At 42.8% G+C, this 27941-nt stretch overlaps 1 protein-coding gene across 1 annotated transcript; it reads left to right on the forward strand.

Annotated features, from left to right (window-relative positions):
- Positions 1–27366, forward strand: SLC16A9 (solute carrier family 16 member 9). Its single transcript, XM_075257535.1, has 7 exons — positions 1–210; positions 5141–5198; positions 6543–6760; positions 12531–12674; positions 15157–15252; positions 15727–16626; positions 25174–27366. Exons 3-7 carry the CDS (start codon positions 6565–6567, stop codon positions 25350–25352), a joined length of 1515 nt encoding a protein of 504 aa, XP_075113636.1. The 5' UTR covers positions 1–210; positions 5141–5198; positions 6543–6564; the 3' UTR covers positions 25353–27366.
- Positions 27367–27941: the final 575 nt, after the last annotated feature.

The raw sequence follows: 27941 nt of genomic DNA on the forward strand, positions 1-27941 counted from the left end.
TGATGTCAGCGCAGGGAAAGGAGTTGAAGCGGGGTGGATAAGAAGAAAGAGGAGGAGGAGGAGGGCACTATATAATGGAGACAGAAACAAATCTATTCCTCCTCACTTTCTACAGGGACTCTTCTATCTTCAAGTGCCGTATGTACTTGGAAGCTCAAGCCTGGTACTGAAGCTGCAATGAGGTCTTCAGAGGTGGCCGCCCGCCTACAGGTAATGACATGCTTTACTTCTTCAGCTCGCTGCTGTCTAGAGAATTTCTTCCTCTGGATGTTTCCAGCTTTTCCTCGATGATTATAGTAATATATAAACTTTTACATTTCCTTCATGAATTTACGCACGGCAGGTGACACATTCCTCCAGATAACGCTCATCCTGCGTCTCTTACCTGGACTGTCGTCAGATATTATTTCACTTAACTACATATACGTCACTCTTGGGTTCATGTGGCAGGTTATTCTATGCGAGTCCACTAAATCTTCACCAGTATTAGAATATATATATATATATATATATATATATATATATATATATATATATAGTTTTTGGTTGGATCAGCGCTGTTGGGGTCCAGAGTTGTCTTCGAGCATCCTCAGTTTGTGCAGGATTCCTTTGCATGATATTTTACATGTAATATAACTCTTATCCCAGATTTCTCATCATTAAGGGGGTAATATCACAAAAACTAATTGGGGGGATAAATTGCTGATCATGGTATCCAACCACAAAGACCCCCATCGATCCTTAGAATAGGGTTATTTTATACCTTTCCAGAATGTAGCGGTGGATGCATTGTATACCCCTCCTCCATTCATTTCAATGGGAGTGATGGAAACAGCCCAAGTGCAGGACTTTATTATTTCCATTGCTCCAATTGAAATGAGCGGAGTGGTGATGGGAATTCTTCATCTACCATTACACTCTGAAGGGGAGTTAAAAACGCCCTCTGATTTGGGATTGGTGGTTGTGGAAGTGGTCGTATCCCCACCGATCAGCCATTTATCCCCTATCCTATAGACATGTATAAATACATTATGTGCTTTTAATAGTCAGTTAATATAGACAATTAAATTGCCAAAAACACGACAACAAAAAGTAGCATTGCTGTCATTTGCACTTTGTACCCATATGCAACTTCACACACTCCTATGGAAATGAGGTGTTATGACAGATGTTGTCCACGTCATGGTGTAGCCTCAGCAATGGCGTATTACATTATACCTGGTAGTGTAAGAATTAATACCTATGACTAGTCTCGTACACATACCAGTCACACTTCTGCCTCTGGCAAGGCTGTATAATACTGACTGCGTTACAAGACTTATGTAGAGCTTCAGGCACGCTGGTCCAATGAATACAGAAGTGGCTGTCACAGGATTAAAGTGGCATTACAGCTCCAGCAAGTAGATTATTCCAATAGTCCTTCAGTATCAGTTCCTTACCGTGTAAGAGTTCTGCTCGCTGTCGTTCGCCAGTAACCCTCAGTGTTACCTCTAGGGACTGAAAATCTGTCCTGGTCTTGTGATGGACCGATAATGGTGCCATATGTGCCTGTATCGGGGTGTGCGTCACATGACCAGGACAGATTTGTATCCACTGGAAGTAAATAATAAAAAAAATCCTATTAAAACTCATCAATCGGAGATCTTGAACACTACAAAGTATTGATACAGAAAGTCTTGGAGAACAAGCAAATTGCCATGAGTATAGCCTATATCTGTTATATTCAATTATTTATTTTGGAGGATTGTCTGAGGCCCAGGCATAATGGATACTCATTACCTATTCACAGATTAGGTCATCAGCATCGTTGGGGTCTGACACCCGGACCCCACAACGAAGCAGAAGCCGTATACAGTCGCTCTGCTTCTTTCAAGTGGTTGGAAGCAGAGTCGCAGTTGTCCAACCCTACCAATACAGTGTACAGAGCCGGAAGCTGTATACAGTGTACAGCTGTATATCTTATGTACAGCTTCTGCTGTAAAACAATATTGGACCCCATTGATCTGCAGCTGATGACCCCTATCCTCTCATAAGTATCTTTTATGACTGGGTCTGACAACCCCTTTAAGCAAAGGGAAACACCAAGATTTGAATGGGACTGAGCTTAAAATAAATGTAAAGAACTATACAATGCACAGTGGGGAAGGGGCCATAGTAATGCTCATCCAAACACTGCAAATAGCAGATTGGTGTGGGAGCCAGACATCAGACACTCGATGATCTGATATTTATGGGTGGGTTAGCCTCAGACCTCCATGTCTGCCTCAGTCAATCCCACAGCGGGCATTACTGGTGTGTGGTTATTTTATTTTTTCTCCCACGCTTTCAATTGTAAGAGTTGGAGAAATCCCGTAATATATTGTGAATAAATTAATAACTTTTATAGAGGCTGCTGAGAGTCAGATCTGCTCTGCGTATGGCCATGAATTACAATGCAGAACATAATTCTCCCAATGTTTTGTTTGCCAGAGCACTCTTATACCAGATGTACACTTTATGTGACCTGTTTTATTTGCACAACCAGTCGGTTTCTATTCCTGTTTTTCCTGGTGTTATACTGTTCTCTTCTCAAGCATTGTCTGTTATGGAGGATCACATGTAGTAAACAGCCCTCATCTCATCCCTATAAATAGTGCAGACGTATCAGTGCTACAGCGAGGGCGCAATCTGCCTATTCCTGAGATGAGAAGTTACCTGAAGCTTCTGCGTCCCAATGTGAATTGTGTAGCAATGACCCCGATGGCAATGAACTATTTATCACACTGGTTATCATGTTGCATTTTTACAGCAGGGGTCCCATCAAACACCAAGACCTCTTCATTGCCTGCTATCAGATTATGTGATGATGATGATGATGATGATGATGATGATGATGATGATGATGATGATGATGATGATTATTATTATTATTATTATTATAATCTTTAGGTCCAAAATTGTGTTCTGATTAATTCTATAATATATTTATTGCAAAAGAATAAATTGTATATTTATTGTATAAAACTCCCTCTTCATCTGGCAGCCATGTGCTGTCCATATACTGATGGTTGACCGATATCAAGTAGCCCAGCCAGCCACCTAATGTGTATGGAGGCCTCCCGATTCTCCTTCTGATGACAGATTTCTGAGGAGATAAGCACTGGGTATCTAGATTTCGACTGCCTGATTCTTTTGTTCTCTGGCATCACTGTAGTTTTCAGATGTGTGTGTGCCTGGCTAAAGCCATCCAAAGGATATGGCTGGTTTTAGAGTTATTGGATTCCATTCTACCTACAGCTACCATGGTTAATATACTTGAGGCTTTAGGCCAGGGGTCAGTAACCTTCAGCACTCCAGATGCTGTGAAACTACAACTCCCAACATGCTCCACTCACTTCCATAGGAGTTCCAAGACCAGCAGAGCAAGTATGCATGCAGGGAGTTGTAGTTTGACAACAGCTGGAGTGCCGAACTTTGCCTACCCCTGCTTTAGGATATGGCTATATGGCAACTTTGGCTGTGACTCTTTACCTGAGACCCTGAGAGTTGCACTGGGACCCCTAATGTGCTACTATACCAAAATGTTGAACGATGGTTGCGTTACACTAGACTTGCAGGGCAACCTAGCAATCTTTGGTTACATGATGGCCAATATCCAAGTTTGAATGACTAGGCCAGAGGAGTTTGCACGCATAAAGGATATCTGTCTATATCCATGGGATAAAAGAAAACTTGATAATCCGTGCCTGTGAGATTCCACCAATCATAAGGAGAATGGAGGTGAATGGACTTGTTGCACATGTGCGACCACTCTAGCCACTTCTATGGGACTATCAAATTCTAGCTGGCAGCCCAATAAAGAATGAATAAAGTGGCAGCATGCTTGACGTTGTGGTGATCATGGCAGGATCCTACCAATCATACATTTACACTATATCCTGTGAATTGAAGGTACCTTTAAATAACAACTATACCCCCTTACAGCAGATATGAGAAAACAAAATGTATGACGCAGTATGGAGAAAAGCTCATGGGAATCCGTAGAGACTTTGCTTGCATAGTCCACTGGCTGTAAATGACCCATATCTCCAGGCCTGCAGTGTGAGCTGATCTGTCACTTCCAGTAGTTTACACAAATGGATTCTTCGCAGCTGCTGAAGTGTCAGCAGTCGGTGACTAAGAGGAAGTGATTTAAAGTGTCTTGTGGCTATAAAACAAGGATACTTCAGTTAAAGGTAAACCACGACATGACCTGAGAATCACATCTGTATACAACACTTACTTTAACCCCCATGATATGCTTTTGTGTCATAGCCACGGGTGGTAGATACATAAACAGGATATCACCAAGGCCCATGTCCCTGTTTTGGCACATTTCAGCATCAATAGCCAGCATACAGCATCACAACAACACCCTACAAACAGACCTGACAAGTCATCATTGAGTTTAGTCTGGAGCTGCCAAGTAGAGCGAGAGCAGACGTTCAGCTCCGGTGCTGGAAACCTGAACGCACAGACAGCAGATTTCAAAAATCCATGGTGTTCTTAAAGACTTCGTAGTCATCTCTTCTTGAATTACTTTCCAAAGTGGATGCAATGAAACCTTGTGGTGACAACACATAAACAGCAATCTCATCTACACAGTAGTAATACATTGGTGCACATGTTTTGTGGCTCTGCAAACGTTCTGCTAAAGTGCTGCAGGAAGAACTGCGATGCGTTGGCGCCATGGTTGTTCCTGCAGTACTTTTTTGCTGTGGGACGTCCCATGGAACCTTAGTCTAAAACATATAATAAATATGGCGCGGATCATGTTAGATTGTTTTATGCACTAATTATGCCAAAAATTCTGGTTCACTTTGCTTAACACTAGAGGAGATGCATCTCCCACGCATTAGAGGACATATATAGAAACTAGTGCCATAAAAGTGGTGCAGCATCCGATTTCATTATGTCCAGTGGCTTATATAGCGCCAACATATTCCTCAGCGCTGTACCAAGACTGTCAGCTTTTACATCAGTCTCTGTCCTCAGTGAGGCTTGCAATCCAGTTTCTGTATTTCAGGTAGACAGCCTAGTATTTGTCTATCAGTAAAAAAAAAAAACCACACACAAAAACACCTTTAAAAAAAATCATGTTTTCTTATTTTTGTCTTTACAGATATAGATGAAGATTTTTGATATGATGCGAAAATCTGCAAGTTCTCAGATCCTTATCTGTAAGTGACAGTCCTGGAATGCTGTTGTTTTACTAACCTTTACAACTCTAAGGGTAGGCTGATATACGGATATTATGAGACTTTTCTCTCTAAATTTGTGGGCAGAAAATCCAAAATGTATTAAAGTATATGGGATTTTAACACCCACACCTTGCAGCAAAGGAAATTGGCAGTAGAACTTGACTGTTCGTGAAGATTTTAGATCTACAGCATATCAATTTTTTCTGCAAGCTTTGTCTAAGACCTTCACCCTGTCAATGCAGTTGGATGAAATCCTTAGTGACAATATAATACATGCAGAAATCTGGAAGGAACAATATAGTATAAAAGATTTGATAAATGTTAAAGCGCTGGTTTTCTAACTTTCTAACAATTCCTGTGTTCATGATGCTCCTTCTTAGAGGGAAATGTAATGTAATATAGATATGATATTAAATCAGATTAGTAATGTAGGCCAAGACAATGTTGAGATGATTCCAAAGTTACTAAAATCTTTTACATTTGGTTGTTGGGCTTTACTTCTATCTGTCTTAGGAAGCTGAAAGTGACCCTATTAGCAGTATCATGATGCCAAACCCTAAGGTCCCTTGCAGACGACCGTGGGGAGGGTCAGTGTGCTCTCTGTGTATTTCACATATAGCGCACTGACTCAATCTTTTCTATGGGCCCATATACACGACCGTGATTTTCACGGTCCTGTGTGCGGACCAACAGTCCAGGCGGCATCAGATAGGACAGGTCCTATTCCTGTCCTATTTTGTGGCTCAAGCCGGTTGAGCATGGTTGTCTTCAATCGGCCTAAGACAGTATTATAAATCGCTGAAGACCACAATAAGGTGTTGCCAACAGCAACAGCAATTCCTCCAAATCCCTTGTACTTGTACAGGTTCGGCTCTGGCAAATGAATATCTGTGTTCAATAGGAAAAGTGAAGCCAATGCAAGTCGGTCTCCCTATCCTTCCAAATCGACTGTCTGGGGATAGTTGGAAATCCACAAATGCATGAAATACTTGCCAATGTCCTATCATGGTCAACTGTTATCCATCCTATGACGGATAAGAGCAACAGACTATAATAATGGTGGTGAACATTCCCCTTACTAACATTCCATTGACCCCTATAAGATCATTAGCATTTCTATAGAAACCTTTCCTTCCCCCTCCATACAGAGTTGCTGTCAATGACTGGCTCATTTTTGGTAGATCAGGAAAAGACCTTTTATAACTATACTAAACAATAACAGAAGGGTAGAAGGGAGTCTGGAGATCATCAAATGTATAAGATGGCATTAGTATATGGTACTGGTATGGTAATTCCAATTCATGTTTGCTGATCTTCTTCCAGAACGTTGCATAGTTGCTGAAAAATGACGTACCAGAAACCACCAGATGGGGGCTGGGGCTGGGTTATTGTCGTGGCCTCCTTCTTTATTCAGTTCTTGTGCTACGGTTCTCCTCTTGCCGTTGGAGTCCTGTATGTTGAATGGTTGGATGTCTTTGACGAAGGAAAAGGAAAGACCGCATGGGTTGGGTCTCTGGCAGCTGGAGTAGGATTACTTGCAAGTAAGTAGACTCTTCTTATCACGTCATCTTCATTTTTGCCCTCCTTGCTCCTATTCCTAAATTATTTTCATTGACACAAGTTCAACAGATACTGCACTTAAAGGTCATCAACATGTTTCCAACAAATGGCAAGCATTAGCAGAAGAAATATGACATGTATATTAGGATGATATCTCCTGAGGTTCCTCATTAGCCAGTAAAATACAGATTACATTGACTATTAGTCTTCATCTGTCACTTTGAGTCAACATGAGAGCGTAAGGGCAAACCTGTCCCATAGATAGGCCAGTTATTTTCATTGGGCCCAGGAAACAGAGGAACCTTATCTCAGTTTAGTCATCTCTCCTTACCTTATGGACAGTGCAGACCTAGACAAGTCCACCTATACCCATTAGATAAAATTTACTGCCGATGATTGTTCAACAATTTCCTAATCCCAGTGGAAAGAAGAATTGATCATTTTTGATTTTGACATGACCCACTGTGACTTTGTAACTCCTCTTTGTACCCATCTGAGTAACTTCATGAGCTACTAGTAATTTCTAGTTTCATAGTTGTCAAAATTCCCAAATTTTTGAAAATTGTCTGAAATTTTCTTTAACAATCTTTTAAAATTGAAAGTGGATGTTGCAGGTTTGGGGCAGGACGTAAATGCCTTGAGTTTTGCAATGGAAATTTTTTAAATATAAATATAATTTTTACAATTGCCTTAAGTTTTCTTAGCCAAGTTAGTTGTTTGTATAGTTTAAGGCATCATGCACATGACTGGGTCTCTCCCAATGAGGGGTCCGATGCTCTGTTCCAAGGTTTATAGAGCAGGTCCTATCCTGGTTTGTGGCTTTGGAATGAAGCAGAATGGAAGCCCCATTGACTACGGATGGGGCGGATGACACTCTGATGGCCCCCGCCATGGTGGGCATTCTCGGTAATGTGCATGTAGCCTAAGACTAGTAAATAGTGTGTGTATAAAAAATAAAAAAATTGAATGAAAAGCTCTGAATCCCAGGATCTGTCTTCATAAACTGAATTTAGAAAGTTTGCTTCCATAGTTTGAATCATTGTCAGCAAACTGTATATCTTATTTCTTTTGACAGGAGCTAGGGTTCACATAAAGCCATGTTCATGTCTTGCTAATGTGAGGTCAGCTTTGGAATCCAGACAACAAAATACTTAGTCATAGCTCAGAGCATCAGTAACACTCTTCAACCCATGTTTACTCCATAGAAATTCTTGCCAAGATTAATATGGGTTATCCGAGGAATTAAAATGGATTCAAAGTTGGCAAGAGAGACCTGCTTTGTAGCCAATTGAGGTGTTAAGGTGGTCATACGTGGCTTTGTATTTGCCGCTTCTAGGAGCTGTGTGACATAGAAATGACAATGAGGAAAGATTTTATATAAAAATAAATAAATAAATGCCCTCCATTATGGTTTTAAGCCATGATGTGTACAGGGATATTTAGGTAAGTCTAAGAGTCACTAGACTGAGTGTATAATACATTGGAGTAACAGTTGTAATAACTTCCCTAAAAATACATTGAAAGTCTGAATTCTGTTTCACTGAATAAGACAGCGCCCCCGTCAGGGCAGTATATCTACTGAATAACACAAGTAGGAAGTTTAACCCTTACACCAAGTCACTAAGCCAACAATGTAAAAACAAAGCAGGGTAATAAATAAGTGGACTGCTTCTTCAAGTCAGTTGACATTGCTTATGATACTCTCTAAAGTGTTACATGGTAAAATTAATGGTAAAAAAATTATAGCAATTTTATGAACAATTTCTTGATCAAAATTCAAGATGGTCTGGATGCCCAAATGAGTCCAATATGGCACAATTTTCATGGTCGAAAAGGATAATTGGATATATTGCTGATGCCAGGTTTACACATGCGATGGGGTTTGCTATTTTTGGATCCACTTGGAGACCTGAAAAATAGCAACCCAATCCACTACAATAGACAGCATTCGGCCAATCAACGCTGATTCTGCCGGAGGCTGCCAGCTCTCCCGACTAGCAAGGATGAGCCTGCTGCAGAACCAGCATTGATTTGCTGAAGGCTCGTCTTTGCTAGTCGGGAGAGCTGGCAGTTTGCGGTTACGAAGGAGCTGACTTTTTCTCATAGGAATGCGTTGATTGGCCAGTGTACAGCATTCAGCCAATCTACGCTGGTTCTGCCGGAGGCTCGTCTGTGATGAGGCGGAGTCTAATATTGGACCACAATGGAGACTGTTGTGGTCTGATCTTAGACTCCGCCTCCTCACAGACAAGCCTCCGGCAGAACCAGCGTTGATTGGCTGAATGCTGTACACAGGCCAATCAATTCTGGTCAAGGCATTCCTATGAGAAAAAGTCAGCTCCCTCCTAACAGCAAGCTGCCAGCTCTCCCAACTAGCAAGGACGAGCCTGCTGCAGAACCAGTGTTGATTGGCCGAATGCTATACACTGTATAGCATTCGGCCAATCAACGCTGGTTCTGAATTGAATATTTACTGCGAATAGCTAGTAGTATTCGATCGAGTACGAATATTTTGAATACCGTAGTATTCAATCGAATACCTACTCGATCGAATACTACTTGCTCATCTCTAATAATTTCTCAATGCAGAGAGGGGAGTAAGTAGATACCAGGAACAAAGAATCAATCCATCCTTCTTCCCTCCATCAGCGGGGAGACCTGAGGCCTCCCTTACACAATAGATAGTCAACCAATACCATATCATTGAAGGTTATTGATTTTTGAGCACAGATAAGAAATACTGTTCTAATACCAATAAATAAGACAATGAAATCATTCATCTGTAGAAAGTGTGAACAGACGCACCATTGTATGCACGGGTGGGAAATAGGAGTCGTACTTAAACTCTGCCCTGAGTATCTTAATAAGGCAGAATTACAGAAAGTATTGTTAAGCTCATAGAAATCTTTATGTTAAATCCTCACATGTGACCTGATTACTCCCAGTAATAGCAAAGCATGTAAATAACGTATTTCACAGGTTCACAGGAGGACAATTTTTAGGGTGCCTAAAAGTAGGAGTAGGTTTTTGATGGGCGATTTGCACTTTTGTAGGGATCAGGAGTGGATCACATATATAAAAAATTCTAAAACTAACTTTTACACCTTCCGTGGAACTAATTCCTTGATTTTTGGAACTTCCATGCAAACTTCATCACTGGGTCAATCTCTGACCCAACATTTACACAACTGTAGTGGTTCTTACTGTCTGCAAACACTGATCAGCAATGCAAAAAAAAACATGTCCACGTGTTATCCATACAAAAATGCAAAAAGACTTTTACAATCCCCTACACTTATATGTCCCACAACCCCCCCCCAAAAAAAACAAACAAAAAAAAACAACTCTACTTTAACTAAATCTGGCCCTATCCATTAGACTTTTGTTGGCCAAAATGGCTGATTTCAGCAGTCTTATCTGGTATATTAATGCAATGAACGTTTGTGGCAGATGTGTCTTAAGTATTATTGCCAGCCACTTTTTGTCGATCCTTGGCCAACTTTCACATAATCTCTGTGCATTGTGCTTTTATAACTAAGATGCCCCCTGATCCAGCAAACCTGGAAACCTCTATTGGTCTGACCTCAAATTCTACCAAATCTCATCTATTTGGACTATATTCACACACTTAGAATTCGATGATCCTATATTCATAGCAAATCTTCTACCACATCTGATGCTCTATATCTTGCATGGAAAAACTACGCAAGTCCTGAATGTGTGAACACACCCTTACACGTATCAAAAATGGTGCAATGGATCATTTTTACCTGGATTTAAACTTTTAAACTAAGTACATGTCAGAAAAGTTATTCTTCTTTTACTTTTATTATTCCGATCTGCACTGCCGTTCCTGAGAAATATCTTCTTTCTTCTATATGTAAACGAGTTTTCAGACAGCACTGGGGGCGTTCCTACACCTCTATCTTCTTCTCTGCCTCGGCCTCTTCTTCCGTGTCACTGTGGCATCTTCATCCAAAAGCGCTGACTACGCATATCCGTTGGCCATTTTCCTGTGGCCTTTCCCGTTTGGCGTTGGGGGGGGGGGGGGGGAATGCGGCAGCTTCCGGCAAAATTTCAAAAATTAAAATGGTTGGAGTTTTTGGGTGCAGTAGTTGCTGGTGCTGGGAAAGGGGAGGGGGTGTTTTGGTTGTCTGTCTGCCCCTTCCCTGAGATTGAGAACTGTTTTTTTTTTCCCCCACTTGCAATTCAGCCTGGCTGAATATAGGGTATCTGCAGTGCTCCTATTAACCCCTTCCTAACGGAACAGGTGCAGATACCCCATATATTTTATATGTATTCTAGGGAAAGGAACGATTAAGAACTTTTATTTATTTATTTTTTATATTTTTTTAAAGCTTCTTTTTTTCCCCCCACTATTTTACGGGAGATTCTGTACATTAGTATTGTGGCTGGTCATAGACCCCCTCCTCCCCCCCCAAAAAAAAATTATTATATTTTTTTTTTTGCTTGACTCGAGTATAAGCCGATGGGGGCTTTTTCAGCACAAAAACTGTGCTGAAAAACTCGGCTTATTCTTGAGTATGTACGGTAGTTAAAAAAGGGAATTCTAATGATAGAATTCCCTCTCAAGTTTACTGCTGATACATAAAATCCTTAGGTCAAGCAAATACATAATTGCACATAATTGATGATACTTTGTATGTAACCGGCGGAATTGGAATTTTTTTTTTCCCTGAAACACCTGCTAAAATCGTTCCAAATCTGTGAGTGAAGAATCAGCAAGCAGAAGACTAATTAACCCGGAGCCATCTGGTCACATTATGCTAAAGGTTGCACAAATTGCTTTTATCACCATTAGGTACAGTTAGACTAACACATTCATTTCAGAGAAGTGCCAAGTGATATGTTATCTAAGTATTTTTGACCTCTTGGAGAAGTGAATTCTGCTGACAAACAGGAAAAGGTCCTTAGGAAATCCATCGAGCATTAACCACCCCAAGTGACCAGCTGCTATCTTGGAGATTCTGTGTAAACTGACAAAAACATTGATAGGAAATATAAAGAAAAAAATATATCACCCATCACAGGATCACAATGTGACCACTCTCAATAGAGTAGCCTACTATGGTTTATTACAGCTCTAACACTCAGATCCAATGGGGTTCCATTGAATTGGGCATCAGTCACTGTAGAATCCTCTGTAGAACCACCAATGGTCTGGATGCATTAGTATAAGTACTAGTATACTTTAAAACCCTTTAACCAGCTTACCCAAACTTTTATAATTTCCAGAACTTGATTGAATTAGTTTAGAGGAAGGGTCCTTGAGTTGGTAGGGGTGGCCAAAGCTGAATCTTAGCACTGGCGTGTTGCAAGGAAAGGGGAGAAATATTGGAATGGATGGAATGTTAAAAAAAGATATAGGGAAAGCTTATTGGATTATTAGCCAAAACGTAAGCTTGCAAATTGGTACATTGCCTGTCTTACTGCTTCTGACCCCCTTTTAACGGTAACTTACTTGAAGTGGTTGTCTATGACTAGAAAAGAAAAAGTGCCACACCTGTCCACTGGTTGTATATGGTACTGTAGGTCAACTCCATTTACTCCAGTAGAGCTGAACTACAATATCATTCCACTGTACATAACTTATGGACACCTCTTGGGCTGTTTCTGGAAGAAGGAAGCCATGTCTTTCTAATCCAAAGACATCGCCTTCACTTGATTGTGATGCAAATAAAGTTTGATTCAAAACAAAAGTAAAATATCTTCTTTTCGTCTCCTCTCTAGGTCCTTTGTGTAGTGCAAGTGTCTCTTCTTTTGGTGCTCGCCCAGTCACCATCTTCAGTAGCTTCTTGGTAGCTGGAGGACTAATCCTAAGCAGCTTTGCTCCCAATGTCTACTTCCTTTATTTTTCCTATGGATTTATGGTTGGTAAGTATGGTGTAACAAGTAGCCATGGGGCCACAGTGTAACACTTGTAAAGATACCCAATTCTACAATGACCACCTTTTAACCATCAATTTCAGCACTTGAGAAATGTACAACTATTTTGATCTCCTTTAGACTTAGGGATAATAAACGTAGTGAAGGACATGAAGATCAGGCATGTCAAACATGCGGCCCGCGGGCCGCATGCGGCCCTTTACAGGCATATCTGCGGCCCACACAAAAGTTTCAAACTTTGTCTCTAAACTTTAGAGACAAAGTTTGAGACTTTTGTGCGGGCCGCAGATGTACAAGGAAAGTGAGCGGTGGATTGACGCGGCCCTGCTGGACGCAGCGCTGCTCCAGCGGCTGCACCACACCCTTCGCAGAGAGCAGGTCTCCCTGCCTGCTCTCTGCCTGCTCCGCTCCGCCCCCTCCTCCCTCCGCTCCGCCCCCTCCTCCCCACATGCCGGGTGACGTGGCCACGTAATCAGGCCCGTACCCGACGGTCTCACAAGACCGCTGCGCAGGCTGAAGAGCAGAAGCAGGTAAGATTCTGCAGAAGAAATTGTGATTTTTCAAGTATTTAACCCCTAACCTACGGATAGGGAATAAATACTAGATTTATAATGATGGGGGGGTTGGAGTGGTGGGGAAGGGTTGGGGTGCTGGGGGAGGGGGGCTTTTTGATGTCTGTCTGGCCCTTCCTTGGGCCTGAGGACTGTTTTTTTTCCCCACCCACCTTGTAATTTTTTCACTTGGGGGTTAATTGGAGCATTACAAGTCTGTAGTGCTCCTATTAACCCCCAAGTGCAAGAATTGCAAGTGGGTGGGAAAAAACAGTCCTCAGGCCCAAGGAAGGGTCAGACATCCAGAAGCCTCCTCCCCCAGCCCCCCTTCCCCAGCATACCCCCCCTCCCCAGCACTCCAACCCTTCCCCAGCACTCCAACACAATAATGGTGTCTGCCAGCTTTAACTGAGGTGCCATTTTACCGGCAATCGCAGGCACCCGGAGCAAGATTCGGGGCCTGCGTGCATTTTTATGGCAGCCGGGAGCCTTGTGAGGCTCCAGCCTGTCATTCTATACTTTCTATTGTAGGCTACTCTATGTAGCCTGCAATAGAAATGCCGGATTTTTGCGATGCATGGTAATAGTGATCAGTCCTCTAGGCCCTAGCCATTAGCTGCTTTGTGCGGCCCTCGCAACAACCTCTTGTTACTCATGTGGCCCTCGGGGTACTCGGAGTTTGACATGCCTGATGAAGATCACAGCCTATAAAGAAAGTAGAGATTAACAAAATGCTTGAGTTTTACTGAACTCTAGGGGTTTGCCACCACAAATCAATGTTATACTTTAAGTTCTCTTCTCCTCACCTCTCTTGGGCTTCATCATCTGGCCTCCAAGGAGACATCACAGGGCCCCAGGTGACCGCTAAGGCCTGTAATGGGCCTCAGCAGTCATGTGAGGAGCACCAAGGTTAAAATGCTTATGCTAAAGCACCATGGCATCGTCTCTAAAAGGTTGTGTAAGTTGTGTCAATTACAGGCCTCAGCAGTCTCCCTGGGCCCATGATTTTGCCCAGGAGGTTGGAAGAGGACCATGAAGGAGAGCTAGATGCTGCAAGGGAGCCCAGGAGAGGTGAGGGAAGGGTAGTAGAAGTACTTATTATGTTTCCGCTCATCACCCCTGCCCTCCACTCTCCTAGTACTTCCAATTCAGACCGACCTAAACATAGATGAGCCCTAGGAGGTTTGCAGTCATAATGCTGTTCCAGTAAAATAATGGACAATGCAGTCAGTTCTCTACATCTCCACTGATTGCACCCCAAGTTTTCAGTTGAAATGGGCCATTTCCTGCACCCTTTAATGAAATAACGTGCATCTTTACCCAACCCAAGTGTGCATGTAGGTGTAATCAAGTTTTATTAAAATTTTTGAAAACAGAACAACAAACAGAAACAAGTGCAGTACAATGAAAGGAGGGGCTTCACATCCAAGGTTCGGTCAAGAAGGCTGCGCAGAGCCACGAAGCATAACAGTCAAGGACCCCCAGTCAAGGAGAGCAAGTACTGGGGAACCAAAGCAAAAACTCAAAAATCAGGGGCACAGCCCCAAACAAACGTTGGGGAAAGGAGAAACAGACAATACATAGAACACTCACAAGATATGGTAGGAAGGGGGAGGAACACAAAAAACAACAGACGAGAGAAAAGGGTTGTGGGTGAGGCAGAGCAGAAGAGGTCGAACCTTGGGGGGTAGTGGGACAACCAGAGTGGGGCACTCAGCTGAACAGTGAGGAAAACTCTGATGTCTCCTGAAACAACACCCACGGCCGCCAGAGGGCTTCAAACCTGGAATGGTCGAGCGAGTCCTCCACAACCAGGCCCTCCATTCTCAAGTGTGCATATAGATGGTGCAATAACAGGAGATTGTTTAGGCTGAATGACTGAAAATTTTGCTAAATCTGATAAGTATTTTTAATTCTAGGTTTTGGATGTGGTTTACTATACACAGCCACTGTGACCATCACTTGCCAGTACTTTGAAAGTCGGAGAGGACTTGCTCTTGGAATCATCTCAACAGGTAGATCAAATATATCCCTATGTTTATACATATTGCCAAATATTTTCTTCTTGTGCTTAAAAATTATTTTTACTATGATAGCTGTATCCTCAGTCTAAAAGCCACTTACTCATGTGTAATAGAATAGACTCAGAACCCAAATGGACCTCACTATGGACCATAATGTGTATGAAGCATGGTGACTGAATGCCCAAAAGTTCTTAACTCCAACATGTCAGACTATAGCTATAACTTCCTGCCCCCATTTGGAATGTAATTAACTGATGGTAGTTCCATTCTCTATTGTCAAGGGAATATTTTTGTATCCATATGTCATTCCTAGTGAGTCCCATTTCCATTGTCATTGCCCAACAATTCCAATAGGTTGGTACAGAATCCATCGTATACACAAATGAGCTAAAATTTATTATTAGAGTGATTGTATATATCTATTTTTGTCGTTTTCTGATTATATTGTGTACTACTCTTCTTCAGGTTCCAGTGTTGGCACCTTTATATATGCAAGTTTACAGAAGGAGCTAATCTCAATCTATGGAATAGATGGCTGTTTGCTAATTCTTGGAGGATTAGCCCTGAATATTTTAGCATGTGGCATCCTTATGAGACCACTACCACAGTTACCGAAAGCTGCAGAGGAAAAACCTGCTTTGGAAAATGTTCCTGACTCCTATCTCATATACCATGAAAAAGACCACCAAAAGGAAGAACATATTGGGATGCTTGAAAAGGAGATATCACTTGCATTCAGTGGGAAGCCCTACCCTCAGGAAAATGGTCTCCAGATTAAGAGTGAAATTATGACTCAATGCGATGTAGTAAAAGACAATTCTACCAACAAAGTCAAAGACAAGCCAAATTGCAAACAGCTTGTTAAAAACAAGTTCCATACGTACCTGGACTACTGGGAAGACACCATCAACCTGTTCCGAAACAAAGTGTTTGCTGCTCTTTTTCTTAACATTTTGCTATTTGACATTGGTGGGTTTCCTCCGACTGTTCTTATGGAAGATGTAGTCAAAAGTGCCAATATTCCTAAAGAAGATGTGGTGGTGCCCCTAGTGTTCATTCTTGGTATTATGATGGCTGTTGGGAAACTTCTTTTAGGCATCCTTGCAGATTTTAAGTGGATGAATTCATTGTATTTGTACGTATTCACTTTATTAGCTACGGGATTAGCAGTTGCTGCAGTACCTTTTGCCAAGACCTATATCACACTGGCCATTATTGCTGGAACAATAGGATTTTTTACTGGAAACTGGTCAATATTCCCTTATGTGACAACAAACACTGTTGGATTGGATAAACTCACTCATGCCTATGGAATTCTGATGTTCTTTGCTGGTATTGGAAACTGCCTAGGACCACCGATTGTTGGTAAGATATTAGGAAATCAATGGCTAGATTGAGATAATTTAACTCTTAACAGCAAAACCAGAATTTCCTATCTGTAGCCATCAATGTTTGGTGTGTTTGCCTCATATCAGTACAGAGTAGATGCAGCAAACTAGTAATCCTACGGTACAGACCCTTTTGATGGTTTTTTTTCTTCTTTCCATGGGGCATTACCTGAAAAATAAGTTTTTGTACCCCACTGTGTATCTTCAATGAGAAACAGGACCCTAACATAAACATGTAAGGGTGGCAGTGCATATTGGGGTAGACCTTAGACTGGCGTACCATACGTTAGTCTTAATAAAGACCCTGATGGGTGCAGGCTCTGAAGAGGCTCTGGTTAGGCACAGGCGTACGTTCTCATTGTAACTCTTGCCATAAAACTGGTGTGAGTTAAAATGTTCGGCCGTGTAGTGATTGAGACACTACACACATTTAGTGCAAGAAAGTGCCTTGAACCAAACTGGCGTTGAGGAATTGATAAACTTCCCCTATTGAGATCAATGTTGATTGAATCCTCCAATTTCAGTGGGACCCGTTGATATTCTGGTGTGTGTGCGTGCCCGTGTGAGTGTGATGATGTTTTGACTCTTTTTCCAATAGCAAATGGCAGAAAAAAAACGAAGGATCGGGTATGCTGGATTTCAACATGCCCAATCCTTTTATTCTCAAGAGAGAGGAGCTTCGATCAGAGATGTCCTGCAGAGGCTTTCTTGCCTCTCCTCCAAGCTTAGCATGAACTTGGAAGGGTCTGGATTAGAGATGGATGAACCTTGTAAGATTAAAAAATATTTGTGAGGGTCACCCACCAGGTTGGTTATAGAAAGTGCTTCAGGCCCCAGAGTATAAGCAGAGGCCCAGGTAGATGTAGTAAAAGATAATCACAGTCCCTCACCCCTACTGGTCTCCTTTGTGGTATATGGTGCTCCATTGTGCACTGGCCCTGGCAAACTGGCTAAGTCAGTATTTGAGCCTCAGTGTGTCATGTGGGATGCTCATACATCATGGAGTTTGTGCCCCATATGAATGATGAGGCCCAATTACAGGCCTGAACAGACCCCATGGTGTAATAGTGGTTCTTAGATAGTGATCCTCAAATATCTCAGGCTTGAATGAACCTAAGATTTATGGAAAATTGGTGAGAAACCAACAAAACACTTTGCTTATCTCTAGTCTGTAGGAATAGCTGTCAGCAGATTGTTCAGCTAGCAGCTATCTAAAGTGTACGACTAGCTTACGCCAATAATGGGATAAGGGCTACAAAACATCGCCTGTAGACAGATCTAGTCTTCCGAAATGCCAGGTCTTACCTGTAAGTATTTCACCTGACCTGTTTCTTGCCCTTTAGTGTCATGAAGACTAGGTGTATTTCAGGTAGATGTAGTTCTGTACCAAGGACAGCTGAGTGTACCTTGTTATGCCGTGACATGGGACATTGTGTACTTAGTGACTTCTTTGCAGTCACAAAGAATCCTGTTGGCTCTCAGCCTCAAGTCAAGTAAACATAATGTCGTAATTGTCAGTGTGCAAATGATATTCTGTTCTACACCATGACGGGATGAATGCTGTGACTCCCTGCTGATGCAACACATGCACTTTATTTATGTTCAAGTGTATTCAGACAATGCAGATTTGCAAACTTACAATTTACACTACAATACACGTGGATTGGGTTTGCAGTATATTTTTTTCATTACATGTAGTCCATAGGAGACCTCCAAATGTGCAGAATTTTTTGTAACATAGTGGGAAAATTCTGCAAAAATGTTTGGAGTGCTTCTACAGAAAAATCCAAATATAATTCCTCTAGATATGGTCATAACCTTACCTGTTGCAATGCGAAAAGGGAACATTTAGTATGTTATTCCCAACCTGTCCGCTGCCTGAGGTGAACTATAGAAAGGCGCCCCCCACCAAAAATAAATAAATAAATAATATATATATGTACAGCTACCCAGATATTTCTGGTTACAAGATGGGGTCTCCCTAATTAGGATGTGCCCCCCCCATTGGCAGATCAATTAAAAAAATACCCTTATTTGGCAGGCACATATTATAACACCCCCTTTTTTTTTGGGGGGGGGGGCATCCACACAGTATACAACCCCCTTTGATTTGGACCATTACAGGGTATATGACCCTCTTTTCTGGTTGTCACCCAGCTTTTCTGGAGTCCTGCACTACATAAATAAATCCTTTATCACTATATGGAAAGACTTTTTTGTGCAGACCCCAGTGGCAGCTGAGACTTTTCACAGCTTCTCTGGTAAAGGACTGCGTTATATAGAGATAGACAAAGTATACATTTATAACAAAGACAGAAACCTTTCAGGACCCTAGAAAAGTGGAATATCAACCCATTCGGTTACAGTAACAGCTCCCACAGAGGTTTTCACTCTTTCTACAGCTTTCTACAGTATCAAATGGCAGCAAGGTCCACTTATCCAGTGTCAATGGATGTATAAATATAAAACAAGCGATATATGTTGTTCAGGGTACTAGGAAAGCTGGGTGAGCTGTGATGTACATCATATTAGTTGTCAACTAGCTTTTCTAGAATCCGGAATGAAATTTGTGCCTAGTTTATTGAGCAGATAACAGGACAGATTTACCATTCAAGATTCTAGAAAAGTTGGATGACAACACTTGTGGTGAGCTGTTTAGGATTTACCCATGCCATTCAGGAGTCTTGGAAAGTTGAATGACAATAACTATAACAGTGACTAAATCTCTACAATAGTGTCCCTTTATGTTGTGACTAGATTATAATAGGGGGCGCTATTGTATTGTGTTCATGATAACAATGCGATGTTGTCAGTGTGGAGAGTCTTACAATAAGATGTGATCAAATTGTCTCCACAATAAAAGTACAATCCCTTATTTACTTATTTAGAAGTCGCTGCTTCTGGACAATCACAAGGTCGGTGTCTCTGATTCTAGGTTTAAACAACCTGGAAAAATTAAAAATTTGAGGGTTTGTCCATTGTAAAACTATGTCTGCTTCCTTTCAGAAACAGAGACCTCCCTGTCATGTCTGGTATTGTAGCTCTATTGTAATAAATGGAACTGAGCTGCAATATCAGGAACAACCCATGGACAGGAGCGGTGCTGTTTTTAGAAGTATGCGGCCATGTTTCTCTAACCCTCAACAAACCTCTTAAAGATCTATAGATGCTCAGACTACGCTCTGCCAAAGGTGTCCCTTTAAGTGCTTCCAGCGATCAGTGATCTGTGCTACCATCATCAGCCGAGAACTGAGTGAGGGCCAGCCAAGCAAGCCAGAATCACAGGGGATCATGCCTCTGGAGCTTACCTTCTGACAGAGACTGCCTACCTGGCAGCCATTTTGAAAAATTGACCAATAGGAATGTGAGAATTTGCATAATTACCCAGAATCCTTTGCAGGAACTCTCCCTAAGCTTAATGAATGTTGAAAATAATATATTAAATGAAGGAAAAACTTAGAAAATGGCTAAAAAACTAGTCTGTGCAATGGGTGGGCGGAGCCTCCTGGTTTGGCCCTCTCCCGGCCTGGCTGCGGGGTCGCTGGGTCAGGATTCCAGCAGCTGAAATGTTGAGCAATTAAAAAACCCCAAAACAGATACGTTTGGATAATACAGACATTTTGTTCATGGCTTATGGTCTTTATAATAACTTACAATAAAATTCTGAGAAACAGCCAAGACTATAAAGACTGGCAGATGTCACTGCCCAGACTCAGTCACCACACTTAGAAACAGCACAAGGCCTCCACTAGTAGGCAGACATGGACCAGTCCACACTGATCTCAGGAGTGTAGAACACACTCTATGAATAAAGAGGGACAGCAACCTCACAGGGACAACCTCAGAGCAACAGTCATTGAACTTAAGGAGAGTGAACTTAACTCAGGCAGTGCATTATGGGAATTTATGTAAATCCAAAGGGCTGAAGGTGTCTCTATTATAATCTTATTACTGAGGAGGAGCCTCACATAAGTCCTCCTCCCAGGTCATCTCACTACTTATGATGCACCATGGAGCAAGGACCAATGATTCTATCAGCCTTCTTGTGATTAAGTTCCGTAACTTTGCTTCTGTTCTTGTTCAGACACATCTCAACACGGACCACACGTAGCAATGGGTCCAGGCTTTTACTAGTAGGTAGACATAGACCAGCCTATATTGACTCAGGAGTACAGAACACACTCTACAAATAGGAGGCAGCATCCTCACAGGGACAACCTCAGAGCAACATTCATTGAACTTAAGGAGAGTGAACTTAACTCAGGCAGTGCATTATGGGAATTTATGTAAATCTAGAGGGCTGAAGGTGTTTCTAGTATAATCTTATAACTGAGGAGGAGCCTCACATAAGTTCTCCCAGATCATCTCACTACTTATGGTGCTCCATGGAGCCTCTAACTGTGCCGTCATTCACACCAAGTGCACAAAAAAAGTGGGAGAGCCACTAAAAAAAAATGTGCTCAGGATGCATTTCTGCTATGTGTACCCATCCCAAAAGGGAATAGGCTCCCGACTTGCTCAAGGCTGCTGGGCCAAAAGGCACCAAGCAGCCTAGAGCATACCTCCCAACTTTTGAAGAACCGAAAGAGGGACAAAATGTGCAGCACGCATAGCGCGCCGCGGCAAATTTAGCCCCGCCCACTTTTGTGTTGACTCCGCCCACTCGTTAATTTTTTCATGTGCCCGCACACAGTATAATCCTCCTACAGTCTCCCATAAATTATATGTCCCCCCTCTATCTCTCCCCCAGTTTCATATACACCCTTCATCTGCCCCCAGTTTCATGTCCCTCTTCCATCTCTGCCCCCAGATTCATGTCCCTCCATCTCTGCCCCCAGATTCATGTCCCCCATCTCTGCCCTCAGATTCATGTCCCCCATCTCTGCCCCCAGATTCATGTCCCCCATCTCTGCCCCCAGTTTCATGTCCACTCCATCTCTGCCCCCAGATTCATGTCCCCCATCTCTGCCCTCAGATTCATGTCCTCTCCATCTCTTCCCCCAGATTCGTGTCCCCACATCTCTGCCCCCAGATTCATGTCCCTCCATCTCTGCCCCCAGATTCATGTCCCCTCTATCTCTGCCCCAGATTCATGTCCCCACATCTCTGCCCCCAGATTCATGTCCCCACATCTCTGCCCCCAGATTCATGTCCCTCCATCTCTGCCCCCAGATTAATGTCCACTCCATCTCTGCCCCCAGATTCATGTCCCTCCATCTCTGCCCCCAGATTCATGTCCCCTCTATCTCTGCCCCAGATTCATGTCCCCACATCTCTGCCCCCAGATTCATGTCCCCCATCTCTGCCCTCAGATTCATGTCCTCTCCATCTCTGCCCCCAGATTCATGTCCCCCATCTCTGCCCCCAGTTTCATGTCCACTCCATCTCTGCCCCCAGATTCATGTCCCTCCATCTCTGCCCCCAGATTCATGTCCTCTCCATCTCTGCCCCCAGTGTCATGCCGTCCTCTCCTTCATCTGCCCCCAGATTCACGTTCCACCTCCTCATTAAACTTACCTTCTCCTCCGCTCCCTCGCCGCTCTCTGCCCGCCTCTCTCCCTGACACATGCGGCTGAAGGAAGGAGCTGACACAGGTCAGCTCCTCGCTTCGCCGCTGCGTCTCTCTCTCGCTGACACATGCGGCTGAAGCGAGGAGCTGACCTGTGTCAGCTCCTCGCTTCGCCGCTGCCGCCGGCTCCTGGCTTGTACATCGCGTCTACAAGCCAGGAGCCGGCGGCAGCAGCGAAGCGAGGAGCTGACACAGGTCAGCTCCTCGCTTCAGCCGCGTGTGTCAGCGAGAGAGAGACGCAGCGGCGAAGCGAGCACGCGAGCAGCTTCAGCCGCATGTGTCAGGGAGAGAGGCGGGCAGCGGCGAAGCGAGGAGCTGACCTGTGTCAGCTCCTTGCTTCAGCCGCATATGTGTTCAACTCAGATCTGCGTCCTCTGGACGCAGATCTGAGTTGAAATCGGGACATACCTCCCTCCAACCGGGACCGCGGGACATGTCACCCAAATCGTGACTGTCCCGCGGAAATCGGGATGGTTGGGAGGTATGCTAGAGTCACTATAGGATGGACTGCTGAAGCAGAAAGTCCAGCTTGCTCTTTTCCCCTTGGGCTGCTGCCACCACCTAAGGTACTGAGAGCCGATCCTACATCCAGTTTCTCCCTGGACTGCCACCACCTGGGGTATTGCTGGCCTCAGATCCCTCACCCACCTCCACTAAAGCAGGTATCCAAAAAGAAGGGGAGAGCCCATTACAGACTCTCAACCTCTCCACTAGATGTTGGGAAGGTCCCAAAAGGGCACTACATCCCTTCATCCACCCAAAACCCCTGTGACAGGAGCGTACCTGTAGAAAACACTATACATGTAGGAGGCAGCATCCTCACAGGGACAACCTCAGAGCAATATTCATTGAACTTAAGGAGAGTAAACTTAACTCAGACAGTGCATTATGGGAAGTTATGTAAATCTAAACTGAGGAGGAGCCTCACATAAGTCCTCCCAGGTCATCTCACTACTTATGATGCACCATGGAGCAAGGCCCAATGACTCCATCAGCCTTCTTGTGCTTAAGTTCCTTAACGTTGCTTCTGTCCATATTCAGACAAATCTCAAGCATTTTCATAACTGTTGTAATAAATGAAACCGAGCTGCAATACCAAGCACAGCCCAATGGACAGGAGTGTTTTTTGAAGTATGCAGCCATGTTTTTCTAACCCTAAACAATCCCCTTAGTTCAATCCCCTCTGTTCATGCTCAGAGAAATCCTAAGCATTTTCACAACTAACTCAGTTTATGGGGACACCCAGTTGTCTATCACTGTGTTCTCTCTTTTTTTTTTTTTTTTTTTTTTTTTTTATTCTTTGTGCCCAAAACTGTGCCAACTTTACAGCCAGTGCATGAAAAAAGTGGGAGCTCCACTAAAAAAAAAATCCATGTACAGGATGCGGGAGGAGTAGTGCGGCACATTAGGTGAAGGATACACGGCAACTTTGGTCACAACTCCTGTTGTGTGACAATAAAGTGACATATTGCTCTGCAACTTTTCGTCTTATCGCACAGCTATTAGCAGTCGCTTTAACAGGAGGGAAGGGAATTACTGAGCTGTTGTCCCAGCCCACCATTCATTAGGGCCTTATTCACATGACCATGTTCGTTTCTTGACTGTGAAAAATGGAAGAATCAAGTTTTTGGTCAGGAGAAGTCCTATAGGGAGAGACAGTAAAGGGAGTCATTAGGCCATGAACACCCTGCTAAGAAGTCTGGGAACATGCAAATAAGATATTAGTAGAAAAGAGGAACCTGCTGCTAGCTCCCCCTTCTTATGGTTGAAAATGTCTTTATTAACAATCAGTCGTCCATCAAATATACAATGTAGGGCGGGTTCACACCTGCGCCCGAACTCCATTATACAGGTTTCCGTTTCCTGCCTGAGAAACTGGACAGGAGACTGAAACCGGCAGGCAGTTTTCAAACCCATGCATTTGACTGAGCGTTTTGTGCTCTCTGCGGCAAAACCATTTTTTATTTAACTGGACACAAAGTCGGACATGCAGGACTTTGTGTCCAATTAAAAAAAAGGTTTCGCTGTGGAGAACACAAAACGCTCACAGACACTCACTGGCGGGCAGTAAATGCAGGTTTCCATCTTCTGCCAGCAGAAAACAGAAACCTGTAAAACAGAGTTGAGGCGCAGGTGTGAACCCGCCCTACTGCGACGCAGCACAGACTGAATTACAGTACATAATGCATTCAACATACATAGCATACAGTGACATATACAGCAAGGGCAGAAACCTACACCACACACTGTGCTATCATACATGTAACTACCCTCACATTAATGTACATTCCACAAAGACATCAGACGTAATGGGGTGGGGGAATCACAGGCCCGAAGCTTTATTGAAGGACATCTCACAAAAGGAGAGAGGTGAGCAAGAAAAGGGGTTTCAGTTCTCGTCTTCCTCTTCGCCATTCAGGCTACCCATGATAGAATAGTCCCATTGCTGGCCGGTCTTAATAGTGTTCACTGTGAAACCTGGATCAGATTCCAACAAATCCTTACCTCAGATGAGCTTGTGTATTGTCTTTTGATTCCAGAGATCGGGTTTGAGACTCTCCAGTTGGTGTTCCCTCACAAACTTGGACACATTTCCAAGGAACCAAGGGACGTTCCAGTCAGGGGTGAACTCATCTCTTTGCTGTCTGAGGTGGACTATAGAAAGACGCCATATGGAGTGCAATGGTTGACCCCAAGCCCTGGTTGCCTAAAGGTGCCCAGCAGCCCATCTGCAGCATATGATGATACCAGTATGATAAACATAATTTGGTAGACGGGGCATCTTATGACAGATTTTGCATTAGGGCTCAGGAGCCTTGGGTAACTCTTCTGGTCCTAACCTCCCTATGAATCTATAACTAATACTTCACCCATAGCTATGCTTGAAGACACCAAACTCCTGCTGATATTTATAATGGATGCCACTTGTGTTAACGCTTGCTCTTTCTTTTTTAGGTTGGTTTTTCGACTGGACACAGTCTTATGATATAGCCTTCTATTTCTGCGGATTATGCGTCATCGTGGGAGCGCTAGGCATGTTAATCGTGGCGCTGCCATTTTGGAACAACTGTAGTAGTAAAAAGTTGGAACCATCTCCGAAGAGTTACTCTTATAAAGTAGCTTCAGCTGTTTGAGAGTCTCCTGAAAGTATGTTTGTGATGTTTTGTAGTTGTTAGATATCCTCCTATGAGAATGTACTCATAGTTTTTATAGTTTTTACTATACAGTATTTGCCTAGCCTAAAATCTGATAGTCCTTCACCTCAGAAGGTCGCTCCTCAGGAAAGTTTTAGCCTCATCCTCTCAAGTATTTTATCTCATTCGAGATGCGAAATCCAACAAAATCTTTTTAGAGATTTCATTTGTGTCCAAACAACATTTGTGATTTTTTTTTCTCCATACTTGGACCAACAGGTAGTTCTTGTATATTGTATATCTGAGCAGTATTTGGTTCTGAATACAAACGTTTAGTAAAGTAGAAGAATATATAGTGGATTATTATGAGATTTGGGTTAGGCCGTCTTCTCAAATTTCTGTATTTTTGGATGCTGTACTATCACAGATTTGGAAATCCAACAATCCATGTTGGTGTCCATATTACAACTGGACCAATTGGTCCTCCCATGGATTAGCCAAACAACTTCTAGTCACCATAGAACATTACTGCCTTATAGACCTTGAGTGACTTTACTAATACTCCTATAATATTCCTATACGTTGTCTCAGGTAGATGAAAACGCTGGAAATCTGAATTCCAATAGACCAATCTGTTTCCTGTATTTCCGTTTTCTTTTTATGTACAGCAATATATGTGGTGATACAGTTCCACCGTTTTGTATATGCAGCTCTTATATTGAGTAATGTGTCTCCATGGTTACAGACTACACGAAGCATATGACCCCCATAGATGACATGTCCAGTCAAAGAGTCATCAGTATGCATTGGGGCTGAAATCCCTCTTTTAAGCTATATAGTATATGGGGCATCGTACTGTGTGGGGCCACAAAGCTGGCTGCATCACGGTGTGTTACACAAATAAGGGCACAACGAGTTAGGTGGATTTGGGTTTGGCCAAAAAAATTAAGTGTTAGGGTTAGTGTTGTGGTAGTTTCCTACGGCGTGCTGGCATGCGCCACAAGATTTGTCCATCTTTCTGTTGGGAGGGATGAACATATGTTGCGTAGTAGTTATAGCCAAGGTCAAATTAGTCCAAGGACTAGCGGCCAATGATATTGCATGGAGGTGTTTGCAATGTGGTTTAGCTGAGGAACGCTTGTATTGATTTGTAAGAAGAAGCCTGTCCTGAACCAACAGCCAAACTTGACTTTGATATAGTATAGCTGAGTGGTGTAGAAGAGCGAAGCTTGCAGGGTGCAGTAACCATCCAAGGGTTGTTAGCAAATAAAACTATAGCTATGAGAAGCAATAGCAGACCTAACGAGAAATGAAATCTATGCCAGGCAGCGGCTCAGGGTTGCTTCCCTAATTAAAAGACCTGCCGGTGGCATCATCAGTTGGCACGGGTGTCCTAGCAACCCAATGCTGCGGGGAGAAAGAGCTGCCGTTAGGGGGCCTGGAGTCCGCCAAATAATAGACATGCGGGACATGAGCTATATCACCATAGCTGCAGCATTGGGATATACATCAGATTGTAAACCTGGAAATACATGTAATTCTGCACAGGAGCTGTATACACAAAACGGTACAATGGTCTTTAATAAAGGCTATAGGCATAAGCTTTCATGATGCTAATATAACAAAAGTCTAGTTCTGCATTTGCTCAATCTGAATACAGTTTAAGAGCAAAATCAACTTTACAGGAGGTCCCACCCAAAAGCCCATTATGTTCCGCCATAATTTATAATGGACTCTGAATGTAGCTCTGCACGAATCTACTTTGTCCCTGTAGTCTTGGTATATGTGGCGTATGTAGTGTTTACAGTATTGTTTTGTCTTGATCCCCTGGGATGTCTGTCTGTCTGTGTATATGGTAAAGTGCGTTACTCATGTCAACCTAAAGCGGTAACTTTTAATAAGATATTAATAATTGTGCAATGTTTTTACTCAAGAGTTCCCACTTTATACATTGGGAACATGATGTCACTTCTTTCCTTTAATATTCCAAATGAAAATAAAATATTTTTCTATACATTTGTGTTTTTCCTTTTCTACTGTGACGTATAGGTAATTCGTACCTACTACACCTTCAGTCTTGAGGGCTGAGTTGAGATTAGTGACTCCAGTTTACCTGAAATGGCCATTGAATCCATAGTAATCGGAAATCAACCTGTCATTTCTGATGACATCAGAGATTTGCGCTGGAGATCTTCTTTTGCAGACTGGCTTCTGTGTATAAGCACAAGCCCCATTACATTACATAACATAATGTCTTATTTCCACTTTCTGGCCTGAATATGTTGTGGCGCGTGTACACAGAATCTTCTGCTAAAATGAAACACAAGCAGGATGCACATTTCCATCTGTGTTAGATATCCTGGCGGTATACATGATTACCTGTGACAGAGCGGAAGATACCGTGCCGCTGAGGTTTAGTAAGGTGAACCTAAAACAAACAGAGGGCAGACAATGGAATGATGAATAGAGTATTCATGTATGCCACACAAGTCTGCTGCAGGAAATATAATACTCCTATTAACTCCTAAGTATATCTATCTATCTATCCAGCAATGTCATGTATGACTGCTGTGGATACGGTACATTCAG

The sequence above is a fragment of the Leptodactylus fuscus genome, chromosome 10, assembly GCF_031893055.1.
Source record: "Leptodactylus fuscus isolate aLepFus1 chromosome 10, aLepFus1.hap2, whole genome shotgun sequence".
NCBI classification, from domain to species: Eukaryota; Metazoa; Chordata; class Amphibia; order Anura; family Leptodactylidae; genus Leptodactylus; species Leptodactylus fuscus.

Coding starts and splice junctions, on each gene's coding strand:
- SLC16A9 (XM_075257535.1), top strand. CDS start 6,565: ATGACGTACCAGAAACCACCAGATGGGGGCTGGGGCTGGGTTATTGTC. Junction 12,675..15,156: donor TTCCTATGGATTTATGGTTG/GTAAGTATGGTG, acceptor TTTTAATTCTAG/GTTTTGGATGTGGTTTACTA. Junction 15,253..15,726: donor TCTTGGAATCATCTCAACAG/GTAGATCAAATA, acceptor ACTCTTCTTCAG/GTTCCAGTGTTGGCACCTTT.